Source organism: Oncorhynchus tshawytscha, linkage group LG04 (assembly GCF_018296145.1).
Source record: "Oncorhynchus tshawytscha isolate Ot180627B linkage group LG04, Otsh_v2.0, whole genome shotgun sequence".
Lineage (NCBI taxonomy): Eukaryota > Metazoa > Chordata > Actinopteri > Salmoniformes > Salmonidae > Oncorhynchus > Oncorhynchus tshawytscha.
Genome location: NC_056432.1, coordinates 14,522,017 through 14,548,629, shown reverse-complemented (window position 1 = coordinate 14,548,629; position 26,613 = coordinate 14,522,017). Strand labels below are relative to the sequence as shown.

Here is a 26,613-nt window from a genome sequence, read left to right as displayed (position 1 = left end):
TAGCCCTTCGTACATCAGCTGATATCTCAAAGTGCTGTACAGAAACCCAGCCTAAAACCCCAAACAGCAAGCAATGCAGGTGTAGAAGCACGGTGGCTAGGAAAAACTCCCTAGAAAGGCCAAAACCTAGGAAGAAACCTAGAGAGGAACCAGGCTATGTGGGGTGGCCAGTCCTCTTCTGGCTGTGCCGGGTGGAGATTATAACAGAACATGGCCAAGATGTTCAAATGTTCATAAATGACCAGCATGGTCGTATAATAATAAGGCAGAACAGTTGAAACTGGAGCAGCAGCACGGTCAGGTGGACTGGGGACAGCAAGGAGTCATCATGTCAGGTAGTCCTGGGGTATGGTCCTAGGGCTCGGGTCCTCCGAGAGAGAGAAAGGAAGAGAGAATTAGAGAGAGCATATGTGGGGTGGCCAGTCCTCTTCTGGCTGTGCCAGGTGGAGATTATAACAGAACATGGCCAAGATGTTCAAATGTTCATAAATGACCAGCATGGTCGAATAATAATAACGCAGAACAGTTGAAACTGGAGCAGCAGCACGGCCAGGTGGACTGGGGACAGCAAGGAGTCATCATGTCAGGTAGTCCTGGGGCATGGTCCTAGGGCTCAGGTTCTCCGAGAGAGAGAGAGAGAAAGAGAGAATTAGAGAACGCACACTTAGATTCACACAGGACACCGAATAGGACAGGAGAGGTACTCCAGATATAACAAACTGACCCTAGCCCCCCGACACATTAACTACTGCAGCATAAATACTGGAGGCTGAGACAGGAGGGGTCAGGAGACACTGTGGCCCCATCCGAGGACACCCCAGACAGGGCCAAACAGGAAGGATATAACCCCACCCACTTTGCCAAAGCACAGCCCCCACACCACTAGAGGGATATCTTCAACCACCAACTTACCATCCTGAGACAAGGCTGAGTATAGCCCACAAAGATCTCCGCCATGGCACAACCCAAGGGGGGCGCCAACCCAGACAGGATGACCACATCAGTGAATCAACCCACTCAGGTGACGCACCCCTTCCAGGGACGGCATGAGAGAGCCCCAGTAAGCCAGTGACTCAGCCCCTGTAATAGGGTTAGAGGCAGAGAATCCCAGTAGTTAGAGGGGAACCGGCCAGGCAGAGACAGCAAGGGCGGTTCGTTGCTCCAGAGCCTTTCCGTTCACCTTCCTACTCCTGGGCCAGACTACACTCAATCATATGACCCACTGAAGAGATATGTCTTCAGTAAGGACTTAAAGGTTGAGACCGAGTTTGCGTCTCTGACATGGGTAGGCAGACCGTTCCATAAAAATGGAGCTCTATAGGAGAAAGCCCTGCCTCCAGCTGTTTGCTTAGAAATTCTAGGGACAATTAGGAGGCCTGCGTCTTGTGACCGTAGCGTACGTGTAGGTATGTACGGCAGGACCAAATCAGAGAGATAGGTAGGAGCAAGCCCATGTAATGCTTTGTAGGTTAGCAGTAAAACCTTGAAATCAGCCCTTGCTTTGACAGGAAGCCAGTGTAGAGAGGCTAGCACTGGAGTAATATGATCAAATTTTTTGGTTCTAGTCAGGATTCTAGCAGCCGTATTTAGCACCAACTGAAGTTTATTTAGTGCTTTATCCGGGTAGCCGGAAAGTAGAGCATTGCAGTAGTCTAACCTAGAAGTGACAAAAGCATGGATTAATTTTTCTGCATCATTTTTGGACAGAAAGTTTCTGATTTTTGCAATGTTACGTAGATGGAAAAAAGCTGTCCTTGAAATGGTCTTGATATGTTCTTCAAAAGAGAGATCAGGGTCCAGAGTAACGCCGAGGTCCTTCACAGTTTTATTTGAGACGACTGTAGAACCAGTCGTCCGACTGGCTGTACGACCTCCACACCTCCATGTTCCTCTGTTCAGCCTCCACTTGTTTGAAATAACTTACAACGGCCACCGGAGTTCACCCACTACACAGCCAGTCACTAAGTCTGTCTTACTGACCTTTCATGGCCTTCCCTCACTCTCTCTCCCCCTCCCTCTTCTCAGCCCCATCCCTGTCAGACAAGATGTCTCCTCTCTCCCCCCTCCCTCTTCTCAGCCCCATCCCTGTCAGACAAGATGTCTTCTCTCTCCCCCTATCTATTCCCGGGAAGAGTTTCCTTAGTGCTTATCTGGTCCGAGTCCGAGCACTAGGATCCCTGTAGCAGGGCCAGTGGTATGGTGTAGCGTGGGGTGAAATGAATTCATCACATCATTACTGCCGGTGATAAATGGTGGCTCGAGCTGTCATGAGAAGGGAGAGGAGGGTGAGGACTGGATGGTAATTCTCTGTTCAGCTCCTGGCTCTTCCTCTGCTCCTCTTTATCAGGTAGAATACTTCCCCTACTGCTGCTGCTAAGCACCAGCACCTCATCTGTAGGCCACAGACACTGGATTAGACCGGAGTAAACAAGACAGATATTAGGGCTACTCTTTTTATCACCATGTCTCTCAATTTCAATTCAATTTCAGTTCATGGGGCTTTATTGGCATGGGAAACATATGTTAACATTGCCAAAGCAAGTGAAGTTGATAATATACAAAAGTGAAATGAACAATAAACTTTACACTCACAGACGTTCCAAAATAATATCTCTCTCTGTGTCTGTCTGTCTACCCTTCACAGGGAAGAGTGACCCCTTCTGTGTGGTGGAACTGAGTAACGATCGGCTACAGACACACACGGTCTACAAGAACCTCAACCCCGAGTGGAACAAGGTCTTCACCTTGTGAGTGCACTTCTGTACCATGTGTTGCCACATACCTATCCTGATCTCATGCTGGGTGGGCTCTCTCTTTCTGTCTGTCATTCTCACTCTCTGACATATGCCAGTACTTCATATATGTGCACACACGCACATTTATTGAATCGTGTTGCTAATATTTCATTTTGTATTTTTTTAACTAGGCAAGTCAGTTAATAACAAATTCTTATTTACAATGATGGCCTACCATGGAACAGTGGGTTAACTGCCTTGTTCAGTGGCAGAATGACAGATTTTTTTCCTTGTTAACTCGGGGATTCGATGCAGCAACCTTTCGGTTACTGGCCCAGTGCTCTAACCACTAGGCTACCTGCCGCCCAAAATAATAACATATGAAGTATACATTTTGAAGTAGTATTACAGTACAGGTACTACAGTACAGGTACTACAGTACAGGTATAACAGTACAGGTATTACAGTACCTATAACTATAGCACATTATCATAACGAGGCATGGTTATAAAAAACAATCATAGCTATTACTAATCATTTAAGATGTTTTAAAAACACGAGTTATAATTCATACTTAATTTCCAGTTATTAAGCCGTTTCCAGTTATGCCACTACTTGTCACATTTGCCAAAGGACATTGTAAAATGTAAGGATTACTATGTGAATACTATTTTGGGATGCACATGATGATCTCTCTGTTTGTCAACTATGTTCTTTCTAGTTCTCTCTATTTCTGCAAAATCTACACGATCATTGTTTGGATAAAGCATGTTTTCTTAAACATCTGAATAATATGATCAAACACTGTCATTACTACGCGTTTCATTCAACGGGCAAAGCATTGCACAGCGTTTGCACTTAGCCTACTGTAAATAGTCCAAATCTATTTATTTGACAGTGAGAACATATCATATATTCATGAATCTATATATCTCATAGAAAATATAACTAATGCTAATACATCGTTGAGATTTAAATTCAGAGGTGTAGGTTTTATCCCCTTTATAAATCATTCCTCCTATACATTTTTATTTTGATTGACATGCCATAATTGGATTCTGTACATGACTATGTACATACATTTATATATATTATATATTATTATTTCAGCCTTCCTTACAGGGAAATACACAAGTGAATTCCCAGGGAAAGCTGGGTAATTTGGTCGTCCTTTAAGTGGCGCGGTGTCTCTCTTTCTTTAAGAGAAACCTCTTTTCTCTCCATCAGTCTTCTCCTCCCTAGCCTACTTTTCAAAGATGACATTTCCTAGCCACAATTCCTTTCCCCATACAACTCTCACACTCTTTATTAGTTGAGTACAAAGCTCATAGAGGCTTGGAGTTTCATCATGCTATGATGCGGGTGTGATATGTGTGATTGTAATGGTGTAACGGTTGTTCTGTGGCGAGTAGTAACGTGAAGGACATCCACTCGGTGTTGGAGGTGACGGTGTACGACGAGGACCGAGACAGGAGCGCAGACTTCCTGGGTAAAGTGGCCATCCCTTTACTAAACGTGAGTCCTCCTGATGAAATGTCTCTCCTGTCTATCACCTCCCCTAGGGGTAATACTGTAAAAAAAACACTGGGGAGGATATAAAAGCACACAAGATGTAACTGTGGATGAGACTGTTATCATTGCACAAAGCAATAGAGAGAGTGAGAGAGAGAGTGAGAGAGAGGGCGAGAGAAAGAGAGATATGTAAGAGCGAGAGAGAAGGAGAGAGCGCGATGTAAAGAAAAGAGCGAGAGAGAGAGAGAGACAGCGAGAGTAAATGAATAAAACACCATTGGTAATGTACGGTCCTGGGGGGCTAATTCCCCAGGATAGTTCATATCTCCCTGACAATGCTGTGGTGGTAATGAACAGGTACTTGTCAGAGTTGCCACAGTTGTTTTGGGCTCTCTGTCAGATGCAGCAGCTGGGGTTCAAAGGTGGCCCAGAGAGTGTATTCAGCCGGGCATTGCCAGACAGACGGCTGTCATGTCCCTCTCCCACAGATTCAAAATGGTGAACGGAAAGCCTACGCTTTGAAAAGCAAGGAGCTGACAGGGCCAACAAAAGGGGTCATCTTTCTGGAAATAGACGTGATTTTCAACGCTGTAAGTCTCTTTCTTTTCCTCCAGCACCATCGTCTTTCTGTTTGTCCCCACCCTCCACCCTCCATTCTCCAGCACCATCGTCTTTCTGTTTGTCCCCACCCTCCACCTTCCACCCTCCAGCACCATCGTCTTTCTGTTTGTCCCCACCCTCCACCCTCCATTCTCCAGCACCATCGTCTTTCTGTTTGTCTCCACCCTCCACCCTCCAGCACCATCGTCTTTCTGTTTGTCCCCACCCTCCACCCTCCAGCACCATCGTCTTTCTGTTTGTCCCCACCCTCCACCCTCCAGCACCATCGTCTTTCTGTTTGTCCCCACCCTCCACCCTCCAGCACCATCGTCTTTCTGTTTGTCCCCACCCTCCACCCTCCAGCACCATCGTCTTTCTGTTTGTCCCCACCATCCACCCTCCAGCACCATCGTCTTTCTGTTTGTCCCCACCCCCCACCCTCCAGCACCATTGTCTTTCTGTTTGTCCCCACCCTCCACCCTCCAGCACCATCGTCTTTCTGTTTGTCCCCACCCTCCACCCTCCAGCACCATCGTCTTTCTGTTTGTCCCCACCCTCCACCCTCCAGCACCATCGTCTTTCTGTTTGTCCCCACCCTCCACCCTCCAGCACCATTGTCTTTCTGTTTGTCTCCACCCTCCACCCTCCAGCACCATCGTCTTTCTGTTTGTCCCCACCCTCCACCCTCCAGCACCATCGTCTTTCTGTTTGTCCCCACCCTCCACCCTCCAGCCCCACCCTCCACCCTCCAGCACCATCGTCTTTCTGTTTGTCCCCACCCTCCACCCTCCAGCACCATCGTCTTTCTGTTTGTCCCCACCCTCCACCCTCCAGCACCATCGTCTTTCTGTTTGTCCCCACCCTCCACCCTCCAGCACCATCGTCTTTCTGTTTGTCCCCACCCTCCACATTCCAGCACCATCGTCTTTCTGTTTGTCCCCACCCTCCACACTCCAGCACCATCGTCTTTCTGTTTGTCCCCACCCCACCCTCCACCCTCCAGCACCATCGTCTTTCTGTTTGTCCCCACCCTCCACACTCCAGCACCATCGTCTTTCTGTTTGTCCCCACCCTCCACCCTCCAGCACCATCCACACTCCAGCACCATCGTCTTTCTGTTTGTCCCCACCCACACTCCACACTCCACACTCCAGCACCATCGTCTTTCTGTTTGTCCCCACCCTCCACACTCCAGCACCATCGTCTTTCTGTTTGTCCCCACCCTCCACCCTCCAGCACCATCGTCTTTCTGTTTGTCCCCACCCTCCACACTCCAGCACCATCGTCTTTCTGTTTGTCCCCCATCTCCCTCCACACCATCCACACTCCAGCACCATCGTCTTTCTTTTGTCCCCACCCTCCACCCTCTGTTTGTCCCCACCCTCCACACTCCACACTCCAGCACCATCGTCTTTCTGTTTGTCCCCACCCTCCACACTGCAGCACCATCGTCTTTCTGTTTGTCCCCACCCTCCACCCTCCAGCACCATCATCTTTCTGTTTGTCCCCACCCTCCACACTCCAGCACCATCGTCTTTCTGTTTGTCTCCACCCTCCACACTCCAGCGCCATCGTCTTTCTGTTTGTCTTTCTGTTTGTCCCCACCCTCCACCCTCCAGCACCATCGTCTTTCTGTTTGTCTCCACCCTCCACACTCCAGCACCATCGTCTTTCTGTTTGTCCCCACCCTCCACCTTCCAGCACCATCGTCTTTCTGTTTGTCCCCACCCTCCACACTCCACACTCCAGCACCATCGTCTTTCTGTTTGTCCCCACCCTCCACATTCCAGCACCATCGTCTTTCTGTTTGTCCCCACCCTCCACCCTCCAGCACCATCGTCTTTCTGTTTGTCCCCACCCTCCACCCTCCAGCACCATCGTCTCGTTTTCTGTTTGTCCCCACCCTCCACCTTCCAGCACCATCGTCTTTCTGTTTGTCCCCACCCTCCACACTCCACACTCCAGCACCATCGTCTTTCTGTTTGTCCCCACCCTCCACATTCCAGCACCATCGTCTTTCTGTTTGTCCCCACCCTCCACACTCCAGCACCATCATCTTTCTGTTTGTTTGTCCACCCTCCACCCTCCAGCACCATCGTCTTTCTGTTTGTCCCCACCCTCCACACTCCACACTCCAGCACCATCGTCTTTCTGTTTGTCCCCACCCTCCACACTCCACACTCCAGCACCATCGTCTTTCTGTTTGTCCCCACCCTCCACACTCCAGCACCATCGTCTTTCTGTTTGTCCCCACCCTCCACCCTCCAGCACCATCGTCTTTCTGTTTGTCCCCACCCTCCACACTCCAGCACCATCGTCTTTCTGTTTGTCCCCACCCTCCACACTCCACACTCCAGCACCATCGTCTTTCTGTTTGTCCCCACCCTCCACCCCAGCACCATCCAGCACCATCGTCTTTCTGTTTGTCTCCACCCTCCACACTCCAGCACCATCGTCTTTCTGTTTGTCCCCACCCTCCACCTTCCAGCACCATCGTCTTCCTGTTTGTCCCCACCCTCCACACTCCACACTCCAGCACCATCGTCTTTCTGTTTGTCCCCACCCTCCACATTCCAGCACCATCGTCTTTCTGTTTGTCCCCACCCTCCACACTCCAGCAGCATCGTCTTTCTGTTTGTCCCCGCCCTCCACACTCCACACTCCAGCACCATCGTCTTTCTGTTTGTCCCCACCCTCCACACTGCAGCACCATCGTCTTTCTGTTTGTCCCCACCCTCCACCCTCCAGCACCATCATCTTTCTGTTTGCCCCCACCCTCCACACTCCAGCACCATCGTCTTTCTGTTTGTCTCCACACTCCACACTCCAGCGCCATCGTCTTTCTGTTTGTCCCCACCCTCCACCCTCCAGCACCATCGTCTTTCTGTTTGTCTCCACCCTCCACACTCCAGCAACATCGATTTTCTGTTTGTCCCCACCCTCCATTCTCCAGCACCATCGTCTTTCTGTTTGTCCCCACCCTCCACACTCCAGCACCATCGTCTTTCTGTTTGTCTCCACCCTCCACACTCCAGCACCATCGTCTTTCTGTTTGTCCCCACCCTCCACACTCCAGCACCATCGTCTTTCTGTTTGTCCCCAGCCTCCACACTCCACATCCCAGCACCATCGTCTTTCTGTTTGTCCCCACCCTCCACACTCCAGCAACATCGTCTTTCTGTTTGTCCACACCCTCCACTCTCCAGCACCATCGTCTTTCTGTTTGTCCCCACCCTCCACACTCCAGCACCATCGTCTTTCTGTTTGTCTCCACCCTCCACACTCCAGCACCATCGTCTTTCTGTTTGTCCCCAGCCTCCACACTCCACACCCCAGCACCATCGTCTGTTCTGTTTGTCCCCACCCTCCACCCTCCAGCACCATCATCTTTCTGTTTGTCTCCACCCTCCACACTCCAGCACCATCGTCTTTCTGTTTGTCCCCACCCTCCACCCTCCAGCACCATCGTCTTTCTGTTTGTCCCCACCCTCCACACTCCACACTCCAGCACCATCGTCTTTCCGTTTGTCCCCAGCCTCCGCACTCCACATCCCAGCACCATCGTCTTTCTGTTTGTCCCCACCCTCCACACTCCAGCACCATCGTCTTTCTGTTTGTCCCCACCCTCCACCCTCCAGCACCATCGTCTTTCTGTTTGTCCCCACCCTCCACCCTCCAGCACCATCGTCTTTCTGTTTGTCCCCACCCTCCACACTCCACACTCCAGCACCATTGTCTTTCTGTTTGTCCCCAGCCTCCACACTCCACATCCCAGCACCATCGTCTTTCTGTTTGTCCCCACCCTCCACCCTCCAGCACCATCGTCTTTCTATTTGTCCCCACCCTCCACCCTCCAGCACCATCGTCTTTCTGTTTGTCCCCACCCTCCACCTTCCAGCACCATCGTCTTTCTGTTTGTCCCCACCCTCCACACTCCACACTCCAGCACCATCGTCTTTCTGTTTGTCCCCACCCTCCACATTCCAGCACCATCGTCTTTCTGTTTGTCCCCACCCTCCACCCTCCAGCACCATCGTCTTTCTGTTTGTCCCCACCCTCCACCCTCCAGCACCATCGTCTTTCTGTTTGTCCCCACCCTCCACCTTCCAGCACCATCGTCTTTCTGTTTGTCCCCACCCTCCACACTCCACACTCCAGCACCATCGTCTTTCTGTTTGTCCCCACCCTCCACATTCCAGCACCATCGTCTTTCTGTTTGTCCCCACCCTCCACACTCCAGCACCATCATCTTTCTGTTTGTACCCACCCTCCACCCTCCAGCACCATCGTCTTTCTGTTTGTCCCCACCCTCCACACTCCACACTCCAGCACCATCGTCTTTCTGTTTGTCCCCACCCTCCACACTCCACACTCCAGCACCATCGTCTTTCTGTTTGTCCCCACCCTCCACACTCCAGCACCATCGTCTTTCTGTTTGTCCCCACCCTCCACCCTCCAGCACCATTGTCTTTCTGTTTGTCTCCACCCTCCACCCTCCAGCACCATCGTCTTTCTGTTTGTCCCCACCCTCCACCCTCCAGCACCATCGTCTTTCTGTTTGTCCCCACCCTCCACACTCCAGAACCATCGTCTTTCTGTTTGTCCCCACCCTCCACACTCCAGCACCTTCGTCTTTCTGTTTGTCCCCACCCTCCACACTCCAGCACCATCGTCTTTTTGTTTGTCCCCACCCTCCACACTCCAGCACCATCGTCTTTCTGTTTGTCCCCACCCTCCACCCTCCAGCACCATCGTCTTTCTTTTTGTCCCCACCCTCCACACTCCACCTTCCAGCACCATCGTCTTTCTGTTTGTCCCCAGCCTCCACCCTCCACCCTCCAGCACCATCGTCTTTCTGTTTGTCCCCACCCTCCACCCTCCAGCACCATCGTCTTTCTGTTTGTCCCCACCCTCCACCCTCCAGCACCATCGTCTTTCTGTTTGTCCCCACCCTCCACACTCCAGCACCATCATCTTTCTGTTTGTCTCCACCCTCCACACTCCAGCACCATCGTCTTTCTGTTTGTCCCCACCCTCCACACTCCAGCACCATCGTCTTTCTGTTTGTCCCCAGCCTCCACACTCCACATCCCAGCACCATCGTCTTCACTTAAATGATCAAAAACTCCCACTCAGCCGCCTTTGTTCGCCCATTCGTTGTCACTGTGTGTGTCCTGCTGGCGGCCATCTTAGTGCTGTGTGTGAGGGAGAGAGCTCTCACTGTAGTCTGTGATGTGCGGCACTACTCTCAACATCATATCTGCCTTTACTCAGGACAGTCCATTCAGTTAGAGATCTATGCCATATTGTGTTATTGTGATAATATCCCACCACAGGCTGTGTGTTTAAATGTGTTTATTATTCCCACACCAGGTAAAGGCAGGTCTCATGACGTTGATACCCAAAGAGCAGAAATACATAGAGGATGAGCCCAGAGTGTCCAAACAGGTAGGTTAACACCGTCACCCTCCACTCTGTTGCCCCGTTTAGCTCAGCATCTACTACAGTCCCCCATTAAATGAGATATTTTAACAAAACTCAACCAGTCTTGAGTGGCATCTTGTGAGGCCACGACAGTGTGGGCAAGAGTGAGAGAAAACATCCCCCTCCCCCTCCTCCTCCTCCTCCACCCTCCTCGCTGCTTTACTGTGAGCGGAGAATAGAAATGTCAAGCTGTCAACTCTGGGGGTGTATAAGTAGATTGGCCATCCTTAGTTGGCCCTCTGTGCCACTGCTGCTTTGCACTTCATTGTCACACCGCTCAATGTGGCGGACCCACAAAGGGCTGAATCGCGGGGGCTGGCCCACATCAGACATGTCACATAAACGTTGTTTGGGCTGAGCAGTCACCCGCTCCCACACCCTTTTGTCTCTCTCCCCTTCTTTCTCTCACTCTATCTCTCTCTCTGTGTGCTAAAAGATGCACACTCTGCACTTTCCCCTGTGTGGAGTGTGAACCTCCCTGTCCACCCTCCCTGTTCGCTCCTCTCTGTTTTCATCTGTACTTCACCTCTGACTCATAGAGATGCCCCATGTCAGCATCTCTGAATGATGATGTCATTGATGGCTTTAGAGAGATTGCCCCGTGAGGACTCTTTTGTGTGGGGCTAGTCCCTGCTGTGGCCGCTGTCTGTCCTTACAAACACAAGACCCCCAAAACCCAAAGTAGCCAGTCAAATACAGACATTATATTACATTACAATTCCACTATTCAGCAGTTGATATCTGCATTCATTAAACTACCATGGCCAGGAACAAAGCAGGAACAACTCCAGGCTGTAGACATAACAGGAACCAGGGTTTGTCCTGGTGTGGTCATATCATCCCAGGTAAACTCCTGGGCCTAGATATAACTACTAATTTTGGTGTAGGAAGTACATTTGAGAGAGAGAGAGATAGTTTACAGTAGTCCCTCTGCTGCTAGTTACAGTAGTGTGATCAAAGCGTGGCCGTGTGCAGGGATGTGGGTGACTCAGAGTGCTGTTGTCTTCAGGGGGTGGATGTCCCCACCAGGACACCGTAGACTCACAGTCATTCTCAGTTCACCACTACTCTACCTTGAATAATGAATTAGGCAGTGGTCTAAAAATACAACTACCTCTAAATGTCCCAGAATCCTCTTAAAGACACATCAGAATAACACTTTCCCTCTTCGGGGACTACTTCCTGGATGCGTTTTCTTCTGTCATGTTGTTTTGGTATTTTGTGATTGGAACACAGCGGAATGGGACTGTGGTGCTTTCATCATCTGTGGCCAGATGCCTGCCTGAACTCCTTAGGGATGTGAAATCATCTCGGGCTGTTAACACTATTACTATGACTTGCCTTCGGCTAAAGAGACTTAAAGAGACACAGCTTCAGTGAACATGACTTGATTTAGTGATTAAGTTTCTTATAGTCTCAGCATTTCGTTAACAATATTGTGCCAATACTTGACCAACACTAGGCTGGCAAAATGATGGGGTTTGAGAGACCAGATGACATATTGTCCTTGTTGCCATTTGCCCATCACATTGCCAGTATTATGGCCTTAAGAAGCTTTGTACCACGGCTTGGCTAAATACTCAATTCTGATTAGTTGAGAGGGTATTGATTACATACAATTACATAACAAACTCTAGAATGAGAGTTGACTAAATACAAGTTGAAGCATCGACTCCTTGCCCATCAACCGTCATTAACGGAATTAATAATATATATGTTTATATTCTTAATTCCATTCCTTTACTAGATTTGTGTGTATTGGGGGGTATATGTTGTGTAATTTGTTAGATATTACTGCACTGTCAGAGCTAGAAGCACAAGCGTTTCGCTACAACCGCAATAACATCTGCTAAAAATGTGTATGTGACCAATAACATTTGATTGTCATGTTTTTGACTGCTTATGTCACCTCTGTGCTCTGTCCAGTTGCTTCTGCAAAACTTCAACAGAGTGAGACGATGCATCCTGTTCCTCATCAATGCCGGCTGCTACATCAACAGCTGCTTCGAATGGGACTCAACTCAGAGGAGCATCTGTTCCTTCCTGGTACTAATGCATACATTTACATGTACACACAGCCATACTCACCGGTTCCTTCCTGGTACTAACGCATACATTTACATGTACACACAGACATACTCACCGGTTCCTTCCTGGTACTAATGCATACATTTACATGTACACACAGACATACTCACCGGTTCCTTCCTGGTACTAATGCATACATTTACATGTACACACAGACATACTCACCGGTTCCTTCCTGGTACTAATGCATACATTTACATGTACACACAGACATACTCACCGGTTCCTTCCTGGTACTAATGCATACATTTACATGTACACACAGACATACTCACCGGTTCCTTCCTGGTACTAATGCATACATTTACATGTACACACAGACATACTCACCGGTTCCTTCCTGGTACTAATGCATACATTTACATGTACACACAGACATACTCACCGGTTCCTTCCTGGTACTAATGCATACATTTACATGTACACACAGACATACTCACAGGTACTAATGCATACATTTACATGTACACACAGACATACTCACCGGTTCCTTCCTGGTACTAATGCATGCATTTACATGTACACACAGACATACTCACTTCCTTCCTGGTACTGCAAACATTTACATGTACACACAGACATACTCACCGGTTCCTTCCTGGTACTAATGCAAACATTTACATGTACACACAGACATACTCACCGGTTCCTTCCTGGTACTAATGCATACATTTACATGTACACACAGACATACTCACCGGTTCCTTCCTGGTACTAATGCATGCATTTACATGTACACACAGACATACTCACCGTTCCTTCCTGGTACTAATGCATACATTTACATGTACACACAGACATACTCACCGGTTCCTTCCTGGTACTAACGCATACATTTACATGTACACACAGACATACTCACCGGTTCCTTACTGGTACTAATGCATACATTTACATGTACACACAGACATACTCACCGGTTCCTTCCTGGTACTAATGCATACATTTACATGTACACACAGACATACTCACCGGTTCCTTCCTGGTACTAATGCATACATTTACATGTACATACAGCCACACTCACCGGTTCCTTCCTGGTACTAATGCATACATTTACATGTACACACAGACATACTCACCTGCCACTTTCTGGTATTTACCCTTCAGAAATACAGTATGCAAATACATATACATAGACCCATGTCTGTTATAAACACACACATACCTGCAACTGCTCACACGTAGCTGCTTCAAACAATAGATGGTACTTATATACTCTTAACCAATAGATGGTACTTATAGTATATACTCTTAACCAATAGATGGTACTTATATACTCTTAACCAGTAGATGGTACTTACAGTATATACTCTTAACCAATAGATGGTACTTATATACTCTTAACCAGTAGATGGTACTTACAGTATATACTCTTAACCAATAGATGGTACTTATATACTCTTAACCAGTAGATGGTACTTACAGTATATACTCTTAACCAATAGATGGTACTTACAGTATATACTCTTAACCAATAGATGGTACTTACAGTGTATACTCTTAACCAATAGATGGTACTTTCAGTATATATTCTTAACCAATAGATGGTACTTACAGTATATATTCTTAACCAATATATGGTACTTATATACTCAAAATCAACATATGGCACTTATATACTCAAAATCAATATATGGTACATAGATACTCAAAATCAATATATGGTACTTATATACTCATATATATGTCACAAAACCCACACTCTGAAATAGTAGAAGTATACCACTCAGTATACCTACCTGAACCAGGGTAAGGAAGGCCCCTCGACAAATAACCAACCAATCTAAGGCCTAAGAGACAATATAATGTCTCTCTCTGTCTCTTGAGCTATCTCTCTCTGTTCCTCTCTCTGTCTATCTGTAGTTCTCTCTCTGTTCCTCTCTGTCTCTCTGTATCTCTCTCTCTGTTCCTCTCTCTGTCTCTCTCTCTCTCTGTTCCTCTCTCAGTCTCTCTGTATATCTCTCTCTCTCTGTTCCTCTCTCTCTCTGTGTTCCTCTCTCTCTCTCTCTCTCTCTGTCTCTTGAGCTATCTCTCTCTGTTCCTCTCTATCTCTCTTTATCTCTCTCTCTGTTCCTCTCTCTCTCTCTCTGTTCCTCTCTCTCTCTTTATCTCTCTCTGTGTTCCTCTCTCTCTCTTTATCTCTCTTTGTTCCTATCTCTCTCTTTATCTCTTTTTCCTCTCTGTCTCTCTTTTATCTCTCTCTGTTCTCTCTCTCTTTTCTCTTGTCTCTCTGTATCTCTCTCTCTGTTCCTCTCTCTCTCTCTTTATCTCTCTCTCTGTTCCTATCTCGGTCTCTCTGTATTTCACTCTCTGTTCCTCTCTCTGTCTCTCTTTATCTCTCTCTCTCTGTTCCTCTCTCTTTATCTGTCTCTCTTTATCTCTCTCTCTGTTCCTCTCTCTTTATCTCTCTCTCTCTCTGTTCCTCTCTCTCTTTATCTCTCCCTCTCTTTCTCCCTCTCTTTCTCTCTCTCTCTCTCTCTTTATCTCTCTCTCTCTCTCTCTCTCTCTGTATCTCTGTACCTCTGTATCTCTCTCTCTCTCTGTATCTCTCTCTCTCTCTCTCTCTCTCTCAATCCAATTCATTTTCAATTGAAGGGCTTTTTTGGCATGGGAAACATATGTTCAGTGAAATAGTGAAATAGAAATAGATAATTAACAAAAGTGAAATAAACAATAAAGTGAACATTACACTCACAAAAGTTCCAAAATAATAAAGACAGTTGTGCAAATATGTTTATTTGTTTTTTGTTTATGTTTTTGGACTCACCGGAGCAGACTTTATAGTTGTCGTTTGAAGTCAAGTATATGCTAGTATGGGTAGGTAACAGTGTTTTGAGTGTGGGGATGTCGGCCATAAGCGACATGCTTGCCCAAAAAGGGAGAAGGTGGAGAGTGGGACACAGGTGGTCCTTATAAGCATGGGCCCACTGATATAGGGAGAGGTGGGCCGACAGTGGTAGAGCAGCCACAAGCACCTGTTGCTGAGGAACAAGTTGTTTGTGTTGAGAGTACAGAGTTGCAGCTTGTACCAGAGGGGAACATAGCATCTGATGTGCAGCAGAAAAATAGTGTTGTAGGATGTAAGGATGGATCTGGGGAGCCATTTCCCCAGACCGGTGAGGAGATGCCCAGTACGAGTAATGGGGTACAGGAGGAGGTTCAGGTTGGGCTAGTCTCCCAGGCAGGGGAGGAGATGCCCAGTACGAGTAATGGGGTGTAAGTGGGGAGTGTTGAGAGGACTGTGACAGAGGGGAGTCAGGGGTCCAGGGCCTCAGTTGAGGAGGATCAGGAGAGGGATCTGGACATGTCTGATATCCCTGTTGATGTGATAGCAGCCGGTGAGGACTCAATTTACAATCTAGGTGAGGAAAATGGGTTCCTGGACTGGACTTCTGGGAAATCTGTTAAATATGTTTTTCATGTTGTTATGTTTGTGAGGTCAGCTGTGGTGTTACAGAAGATGGTGGGGTTAGACCAGTTGAGTGTGAAGAAGCGTTTCCGCTTGAGGAAATGTGTTACTGCTGTCATGGCAGCAAAAGGTGATGGGAAACGTGGTAAGGATAAGAAAATATTAAAACAGTGATGATTATCATTCCTCATAGGGTGCTTTATTCTCTTTGTCTGGTTTCTCTGTGGTTTCTTCTGTTTTTCCTTTCTCTTCTCTATATGGAGCTACTAAGAGTAGGTTCTCTCAATATTAATGGGGGAAGGGACAGGAATAAGAGGGGAAGGGACAGGAATAAGAGGGCTTGGGTATTAGAAGTAATACAACAGAAAAGGCTTAATGTTTTTTTTGTACAGGAGACACATAGTGATGAGGCTAATGAGGTTGACGAGGGTATGTGGTGGGAGGGGCAGCATGTACTCAGTCATGGTACTAATTTCAGTGCTGGGATGGCAATTTTGTTTTCTTCAGGCTTTGGGCTGACTGTGGAATCTACAACAGAGATTGTCAAGGGTCGTGTTTTATTGGTCAAGGCGGATGTTATATATACAGTTGAAGTCGGAGGTTTACATACACTTAGGTTGGAGTCATTAAAACTTGTTTTTCAACCACTCCACAAATTACTTGTTAACAAACTATAGTTTTGGCAAGTTGGTTAGGACATCTACTTTGTGCATGACACAAGTCATTTTTCCAACAATTGTTTACAGAAAGGTTATTTCACTTATAATTCACTGCATCACAATTCCAGTGGATCTGAAGTTTACATACACTAAGTTGACTGTGCTTTTAAACGGCTTGGAAAATTCCAGAAAATTGTCATGTCTCTAGAAGCTTCTGATAGGCTAATTGACATAATTTGAGTCAATTGGAGTTGTACCTGTGGATGTATTTCAAGGCCTACCTACTTAGTGCCTCTTTGCTTGACATCTTGGGGAAATCAAAAGAAATCAGCCAAGACCTCAGAAATAAATTGTAGACCTCCACAAGTTTGGTTCATCCTTGGGAGCAATTTCTAAATGCCTGAAGGTACGGCGTTCATCTGTACAAACAATAGTACGCAAGTATAAACACCATGGGACCACGCAGCCATCATACCGCTCAGGAAGGAGACGTGTTCTGTCTCCTAGGGATGAACATACTTTGGTGTGAAAAGTGCAAATCTATCCTAGAATAACAGCAAAGGACCTTGTGAAGATGCTGGAGGAAACAGGTACAAAAGTATCTATATCCACAGTAAAACGAGTCCTATATCGACATAACCTGAAACGCCGCTCAGCAAGGAAGAAGCCACTGCTACAAAACCGGCATAAAAAAGACAGACTACGGTTTGCAACTGTACCTGGGGACAAAGATCATACTTTTTGAAGAAATGTCCTCTGGTCTGATGAAACAAAAATATAACTGTTTGGCCATAATGACCATCGTTATGTTTGGAGGAAAAAGGGGGAGGCTTGCAAGCCGAAGACCACCATTCCAACCATAAAGCACGGGTGTGGCAGCATCATGTTGTGGGTGGCTTTGCTGCAGGAGGGACTGGTGCACTTCACAAAATAGATGGCATCATGAGGGAGGAAAATGATGTGGATATATTGAAGAAACATCTCAAGACATCAGTCAGGAAGTTAAATCTTGGTCGCAAATGGGTCTTCCAAATGGACAATGACCCCAAGCGTACCTCCAAAGTTGTGGCAAAATGGCTTAACCAGTCCCACCTGGCTAACTACAGAATTATAAATATTTAACTTTCATAAAACCATAAGTGTAGTGCATCAAAATAAAGGATAACTTTTTGTTAATCCAGCTGCTGTGTCACATTTCAAAAAGGCTTTATGGCAAAAGCACACCATGCGATTATCTGAGGACAGCACCCCGCGTACAAAAGCATGAAAAACATATTTCAACCAGGCAGGTGCACCACGAAAGTCAGAAATAACGATATAATAAATGCCTTACCTTTGATGATCTTCTTCTGTTGGCACTCCAAAAGGTCCCAGATACATCACATATGGTCCTTTTGTTCGATAATGTCCTTCTTTATATCCATAAAAACTCAGTTTAGCTGGCGCGCTTCAGTCAATAATCCACCCAGTTTCCCTCCATCAAAATGCATACAAAATGAATCCCAAACGTTACTAATAAACTTTTACGAACAAGTCAAACAACGTTTATAATTAAACCTTAGGTACCCTATTAAATGATCAAATTTAAGACGGAGAATCCTAAGACGGAGGTACCTAAGGTTTAATTATAAACGTTGTTTGACTTGTTCGTAAAAGTTTATTAGTAACGTTTGGGATTCATTTTGTATGCATTTTGATGGAGGGAAACTGGGTGACAGCCATTGAAAACAGTGGTAGGCTGAATCATTTTTTTGGGGTGGGGGTGGTTTCGCCTGCCATATCAGTTCTGTTATACTCACATACGGAATTTTAACAATTTTAGACACTTTAGAGTGTTTTCTATCCAAATCTATCATTTGCATACCCTAGTTTCTTTGCCTGAGTAACAGGCAGTTTACTTTGGGCACGCTTTTCATCCGAACGTGAAAATACTGCCCCCTACCCAAGAGAGGTTAAGGACAAGAAAAGTCAAGCTATTGGAGTGGCCATCACAAAGCCCTGACCTCAATCCCATTGAAAATATGTGGGCAAAACTGAAAAAGCGTCTGCAAGCAAGGAGGCCTACAAACCTGACTCAGTTACACCAGCTTTGCCAGGAGGAATCGGCCAAAATTCACCCAACTTATTGTGGGAAGCTTGTGGAAGGCTACCCGAAACGTTTGACCCAAGTTAAAAAATGTAAAGGCAATGCTACCAAATACTAATTGAGTGTATGTAAACTTCTGACCCACTGGGAATGTGTTGAAAGAAATAAAAGCTGAAATAAATCATTCCCTCTGCTATTATTCTGACATTTCACATTCTTAAAATAATGTGGTGATCCTAACTGACCTAAGACAGGGAATTTTTACTTGGATTAAATATCAGGAATTGTGAAAAACTGAGTTGAAATGTATTTGGCTAAGGTGTATGTAAACTTCTGACTTCAACTGTATATAAAAAAATGTATTCTCCTAATGAGCGTATTGCTGTATTTGATCAAATAAAGGAAACCTTAACTTCTTGCGTCGAGCAATCCCGTATCCGGGAGCGTAATCATAGCCTCAAGCTCATTACCATAACGCAACGTTAACTATTCATGAAAATCGTAAATGAAATGAAATGAAATAAATATATTGGCTCACAAGCTTAGCCTTTTGTTAACAACACTGTCATCTCAGATTTTCAAAATATGCTTTTCAACCATAGCTACACAAGCATTTGAGTATTGATAGCTAGCATAGCATTAAGCCTAGCATTCAGCAGGCAACATTTTCACAAAAACAAGAAAAGCATTCAAATAAAATCATTTACCTTTGAAGAACTTCGGATGTTTTCAATGAGGAGACTCTCAGTTAGATAGCAAATGTTCAGTTTTTCCAAAAAGATTATTTGTGTAGGAGAAATCGCTCCGTTTTGTTCATCACGTTTGGCTAAGAAAAAAACCCGAAAATTCAGTCATTACAATGCCAAACTTTTTCCAAATTAACTCCATAATATCGACAGAAACATGGCAAACGTTGTTTAGAATCAATCCTCAAGGTGTTTTTCACATATCTATTCGATGATAAATCATTCGTGGCAGTTTGGTTTCGCCTCTGAACCAAATGGAAAAATGCACGCAGCTGGAGATTGCGCAATAATTTCGACGGAGGACACCAAGCGGGCATCTGGTAAATGTAGTCTCTTATGGTCAATCTTCCAATGATATGCCTACAAATACGTCACAATGCTGCAGACACCTTGGGGAAATGACAGAAAGTGTAGGCTCATTCCTGGTGCATTCACAGCCATATAAGGAGACATTGGAACACAGCGCCTTCAGAATCTGGGGCATTTCCTGTTTGAAATTTCATCTTGGTTTCGCCTGTAGCATCAGTTCTGTGGCACTCACAGATAATATCTTTGCAGTTTTGGAAACGTCAGAGTGTTTTCTTTCCAAAGCTGTCAATTATATGCATAGTCGAAGCATCTTTTCGTGACAAAATATCTTGTTTAAAACGGGAACATTTTTTTATCCAAAAATTAAAAGAGCGCCCCCTATATCGAAGAAGTTAAGACAGTGTGACCAAGAGGGGTGTATGGTTTTAGGGGGGGGACTGGAACTGTGCAGGGGATTTTACTGTTGATTGCACTGCTGAATAACTTTACCTGCGGTCAGCTTCTCGTCTGTCTGGTCTATTAACTACGTTTGAGCTTTCTGATATGTGGAGAGTAAGAAAAATGGAGGGCTATTAAATGGAATTTTGAGTCCTTGAGACAATGGTGGGAGGTTGGGAAGGCCCAAATACTGTAGGTGGGTTTTTGCAACCGTATACTGCTCTGTCTGGTATTGAAGTTAAAGAGAACAGGACATCAAATCCATTGAATTGAAGTTGCTCACTCAGAATGACCTCGGACTAGTCATGAACTTACAGTACAGGAGACATGAACTGAGGTCGTTTTCACATGAAAGAGTGAAGGGTGACTTGATTAGGTCTCGCTTTGCTACCCTCAAAGATATGGATGCTCCTAGCGTTTTTTTTATACCAGGGCAGTCGACATTGCAACACGGTGAGATGCGCCAATATGCCGTGGATTTCTACTCTGCCCTCCATAAGGTGGAGGATTGTGATCCTCTGTGTGCTCAACAGTTGTTACATGGATTTCCTCATTTGGGCCCTGAGCAGACAGCTGCTTTGGACTCTGACATTACTGACATCAGGCCGAGCCCCTGGCATCAACGGTTTACAATCTGATTTCTAGAAGCACTTTTGGAGGTCTATTGTTGGGGATTTTTATGAAGTGGTGTGTGTGTCTTTTCATGAGGGTTCTCTTCCTGTATCCTGTCAACATGGTGTGCTGTAATTGTTGCCATACCACAATCTTATTTTGGGGCCGATATTAAATAAATGTTCTACTGTAGGTAGCGTTACCTACCACTAGTCGGCTGTACCTATGCCAAAACTCTGGTATTTTTCAGGCTATAGCTTGTTTTTTTTTCTTTAAAAAAAATTGTGAACCAACATGTTTTCCCATGGCTGTCTTGTCTCTCTGCAGCAGACAAATATATGGTGAGCAATATGTTTGGAACAAAAAAACTCAATAAAGTCACAGTATCAAATCGCAATACATATTGTATCGACACCTAAGTATCGTGATAAACCCTGGCAATTCCCAGCTCTAGTACAAACTGGACTTTAGCATAGTCTTTACACCCTGTGGTATAGCATGGCATGCTGCTGTGTGTTCAATCTGAAGACGCATACGCTTGGCTATCACCACACCTGACCCAAACACCACTTTGTCCGATTTTTACACAGGTTATTATGTGTGCGAAATATTGATATGAGCATTCTGCCTGTCTGTGTTAGCATTTAGCACTGCAGTTTGAAGACGCTGTAGCTAGTGAGTTAAAGAAAGGTGTTCTTTACATTCTCAGATTCCTAGTGGAAGGTGTCTAACGTTATGACTGTGTCCCCAGAGGAACATGAGATATGGCTCCCTTCTTGTCTCTCTCTCTCCTCCCTCTCTCTCTCTCCTCTCTCTCTCTCTCCCTCCTCTCTCTCTCTCTCTCTCTCTCTCTCTCTCTCCCTCCCTCCCTCCCTCCCTCCCTCCCTCCCTCCCTCCCTCTCCCTCCCTCCCCTCCCTCCCTCCCTCCCTCCCTCCTCCCTCCCTCCCTCCTCCCTCTCCTCTCTCCTCCTCTCCCTCCTCTCCTCTCTCTCTCTCTCTCTCTCTCTCTCTCTCTCTCTCTCTCTCTCTCTCTCTCTCTCCCTCCTCTTGCGATGTGTAACAATGTGCAAATAGGAAGGGCAGCTCAGTTCCTACCTCATTTTGTGGTCCGTGTTCACTTTCTCAATAGCATAGGCTATACTCACTGAGTCTGTACATAGTCAAAGATTTCCTTTATTTTAGGTTGTCCAGTAACCCAGTTGTCAGGTATTCTGCCACTATGTACTCTCTGTTTAGGGCCAAATAGCCTTCTAGTTTGCTCTGTTTTTTTGTTAATTATTTCCCATGTGTAATTCTTTCCAGCCCTAACCCACACCATAACCCTAACCTTAACACTTACCATAACCCTAACCTTAACACTTACCATAACCCTAACCTTAACACTTACCATAACCCTAACCTTAACACTTACCATAACCCTAACCTTAACACTTACCATAACACTAACCTAACCCTTACCATAACCCTAACCTTACCATAACCTAACTTACCATAACCACCTTAACACTTACCATAACCCTAACCTTAACACTTACCATAACCCTAACCTTAACCACCATAACCCTAACCTTAACACTTACCATAACCCTAACCTTAACCCTAACCTTAACACTTACCATAACCCTAACCTTAACACTTACCATAACCCTTACCATAACCCTAACCATAACCCTAACCTTAACACTTACCATAACCCTAACCTTAACACTTACCATAACCCTAACCTTAACACTTACCATAACCCTAACCATAACCCTTACCATAACCCTAACCTTAACACTTACCATAACCCTAACCTTAACACTTACCATAACCCTAACCTTAACACTTACCATAACCCTAACCTTAACACTTACCATAACCCTAACCTTAACACTTACCATAACCCTTACCATAACCCTAACCTTAACACTTACCATAACCCTTACCATAACCCTAACCTTAACCCTTACCATAACCCTAACCTTAACACTTACCATAACCCTAACCTTAACACTTACCATAACCCTTACCATAACCCTAACCCTAACTTAACACTTACCATAACCCTAACCTTAACACTTACCATAACCCTAACCTTAACACTTACCATAACCCTAACCTTAACCATAACTTACCATAACCCTAACCTTAACACTTACCCATAACCCTAACACTTACCATAACCCTAACCTTAACACTTAACCATAAACCTAACCTTAACCTTAACCCACCAAACCTTAACACACTTATCATAACCCTTACCATAACCCTAACCTAACCTAAACCTTAACACTTACCATAATACTTACCATAACCCTAACCTTAACATAACCTACCATAACCCTAACCTTAACACTTACCATAACCCCTTAACACCCATAACCCTAACCCTAACCTTAACACTTACCATAACCCTAACCTTAACACTTACCATAACCCTAACCTTAACACTTACCATAACCCTAACCTAACCTAACACTTACCATAACCCTAACCTTAACCCTTACCATAACCCTAACCTTAACACTTACCATAACCCTAACCTTAACACTTACCATAACCCCATAACCCTAACCATAACCCTAACCTTACCATAACCCTAACCTTAACACTTACCATAACCCTAACCTTATAACCCTAACCTTAACACTTACCATAACCCTAATAACCTTAACACTTACCATAACCCTAACCTTAACACTTACCATAACCCTTACCATAACCCTAACCTTAACACTTACCATAACCCTTAACACACCATAACCCTATAATCCTAACCTTAACACTTACCATAACCCTAACCTTAACACTTACCATAACCCTTACCATAACCCTAACCACCATAACCCTAACCTTAACACTTACCATAATCCTTACCATAACCCTAACCTTAACACTAACCCTACCATAACCCTAACCTTAACACTTACCATAACCCCATAACCTTAACACTTACCATAACCCTAACCTTAACACTTACCATAACCCTAACCTTAACACTTACCATAACCCTAACCTTAACACTTACCATAACCCTAACCTAACCTTACCATAACCCTAACCTTAATAACCTTACCATAACCCTAACCTTAACCCACACCATAACCCTAACCTTAACACTTACCATAACCCTAACCTTAACACTTACCATAACCCTAACACCCATAACCCTAACCATAACACTTACCATAACCCTAACCTTAACACTTACCATAACCCCTTAACCTTACCATAACCTAACCATAACCCTAAACTTAACACTTACCATAACCCTAACCTTAACATAACCCTACCATAACCCTAACCTAACACTTACCATAACCCTTATAACCCTAACCTTACCATACCCTAACCATAACCCTAACCTTAACACTTACCATAACCCTAACCCTAACCTAACCTAACCCTAACCATAACCCTAACCTTAATAACACTTACCATAACCCTAACCTTAACACTTACCAACCTAACCCTAACCATAACCCTAACACTTACCATAACACTTACCATAACCCTAACCTTAACACTTACCATAACCCTAACCTTAACACTTACCATAACCCTAACCTTAACACTTACCATAACCCTTACCATAACCCTAACCTTAACACTTACCATAACCCTAACCTTAACACTTACCATAACCCTAACCTTAACACTTACCATAACCCTAACCTTAACACTTACCATAACCCTAACCTTAACCCACACCATAACCCTAACCTTAACACTTACCATAACACTAACCTTAACCCACACCATAACCCTAACCTTAACACTTACCATAACCCTAACCTTAACACTTACCATAACCCTAACCTTAACACTTACCATAACCCTAACCCTAACCTTAATAACCCTAACTTACCATAACCCTTACCATAACCCTAACCTTAACACTTACCATAACTCTAACCTTAACACTTACCATAACCCTAACCTTAACCCTGACCATAACCCTAACCTTAACACTTACCATAACCCTAACCATAACCCTAACAACTTACCATAACCCTAACCATAACCCTAACCATAACCCTAACCTTAACACTTACCATAACCCTAACCTTAACCTAACCATAACCCTAACCATAACCATAACCTTAACACTTACCATAACCCTAACCTTAACACTTACCATAACCCTAACCTAACCATAACCCTAACCTTAACACTTACCATAACCCTTACCATAATCCCTAACCTTAACACTTACCATAACCCTAACCTTAACACTTACCATAACCCTTACCATAACCCTAACCGTAACACTTACCATAACCCTAACCTTAACACTTACCATAATCCTAACCTTAACACTTACCATAACCATAACCCTAACCTTAATACTTACCATAACCCTAACCTTAACACTTACCATAACCCTAACCTTAACACTTACCATAAATCCTTAACCATAACACTAACCATAACCCTAAACCTTAACACTTACCATAACCCTAACCTTAACACTTACCATAACCCTAACCTTAACACTTACCATAACTCTTACCATAACCCTAACCATAACCCTAACCTTAACACTTACCATAACCCTAACCTTAACCTTAACTTAACCATAACCCTAACCTTAACACTTACCATAACCCTAACCTTAACACTTACCATAACCCTAACCTTAACCCTTACCATAACCCTAACCTTAACACTTACCATAACCCCATAACCTAACCTAACACTTACCATAACCCTAACCTAACCCTAACACTTACCATAACCCTAACCTTAACACTTACCATAACCCTAACCTTAACCTTACCATAACCCTAACAACCCTTACCATAACCCTAACCTTAACACTTACCATAACCCCTAACCTTAACACTTACCATAACCCTAACCCTAACCTTAACACTTACCATAACCCTAACCTTAACACTTACCATAATCCTTACCATAACACTAACCATAACCCTAAACTTAACACTTACCATAACCCTAACCTTAACACTTACCATAACCCTAACCTTAACACTTAACACTTACCATAACCCTTACCATAACCCTAACCAACACTTACCATAACCCTAACCTTAACACTTACCATAACCCTAACCTTAACCCTAACCATAACCCTAACCTTAACACTTACCATAACCCTAACCTTAACACTTACCATAACCCTAACCTTAACCTTATAACCCTAACCTAACCTAACACTTACCATAACCCTAACCTTAACACTTACCATAACCCACCATAACCCTAACCTTAACACTTACCATAACCCACACCATAACCCTAACCTTAACACTTACCATAACCCTAACCTTAACACCCTACCATAACCCTAACCTTAACACTTACCATAACCCTAACCTTAACCCTTACCATAACCCTAACCTTAACCCAACCATAACCCTAACCTTAACACTTACCATAACCCTAACCTTAACCCACACCATAACCCTAACCTTAACACTTACCATAACCCTAACCTTAACACTTACCATAACCCCATAACCCTAACCTTAACACTTACCATAACCCTAACCCTAACCTTAACCTTACCATAACCCTTACCATAACCCTAACCTTAACACTTACCATAACTCCATAACCCTAACCTTAACACTTACCATAACCCTAACCTTAACCCTGACCATAACCCTAACCTTAACACTTACCATAACCCCATAACCCTAACCTAACCCTAACACTTACCATAACCCTAACCATAACCCTAACCATAACCCTAACCTTAACACTTACCATAACCCTAACCTTAACCCTCACCATAACCCTAACCTTAACACTTACCATAACCCTAACCTTAACACTTACCATAACCCTTACCATAACCCTAACCTTAACACTTACCATAACCCTAACCTTAACACTTACCATAACCTTAACACTTACCATAACCCTAACCTTAACACTTACCATAACCCTTACCATAACCCTAACCTTAACACTTACCATAACC

The 26,613-nt window shown here is 44.8% G+C and overlaps 1 protein-coding gene across 3 annotated transcripts in view; it reads left to right on the top strand.

Moving 5' to 3' along the window:
* LOC112249434 (multiple C2 and transmembrane domain-containing protein 1-like) overlaps positions 1-26,613 on the top strand; it is a 224,689-nt gene that overhangs the window by 125,471 nt on the left and 72,605 nt on the right. For all 3 annotated transcript variants that reach the window (XM_042320354.1, XM_042320355.1, XM_042320352.1), the window contains exons 10-14: positions 2,645-2,747; positions 4,148-4,250; positions 4,736-4,837; positions 10,221-10,295; positions 12,258-12,377. In XM_042320354.1, the coding sequence (XP_042176288.1) occupies positions 2,645-2,747; positions 4,148-4,250; positions 4,736-4,837; positions 10,221-10,295; positions 12,258-12,377 (503 nt within the window). The remainder of the gene's footprint in view (positions 1-2,644; positions 2,748-4,147; positions 4,251-4,735; positions 4,838-10,220; positions 10,296-12,257; positions 12,378-26,613) is intronic.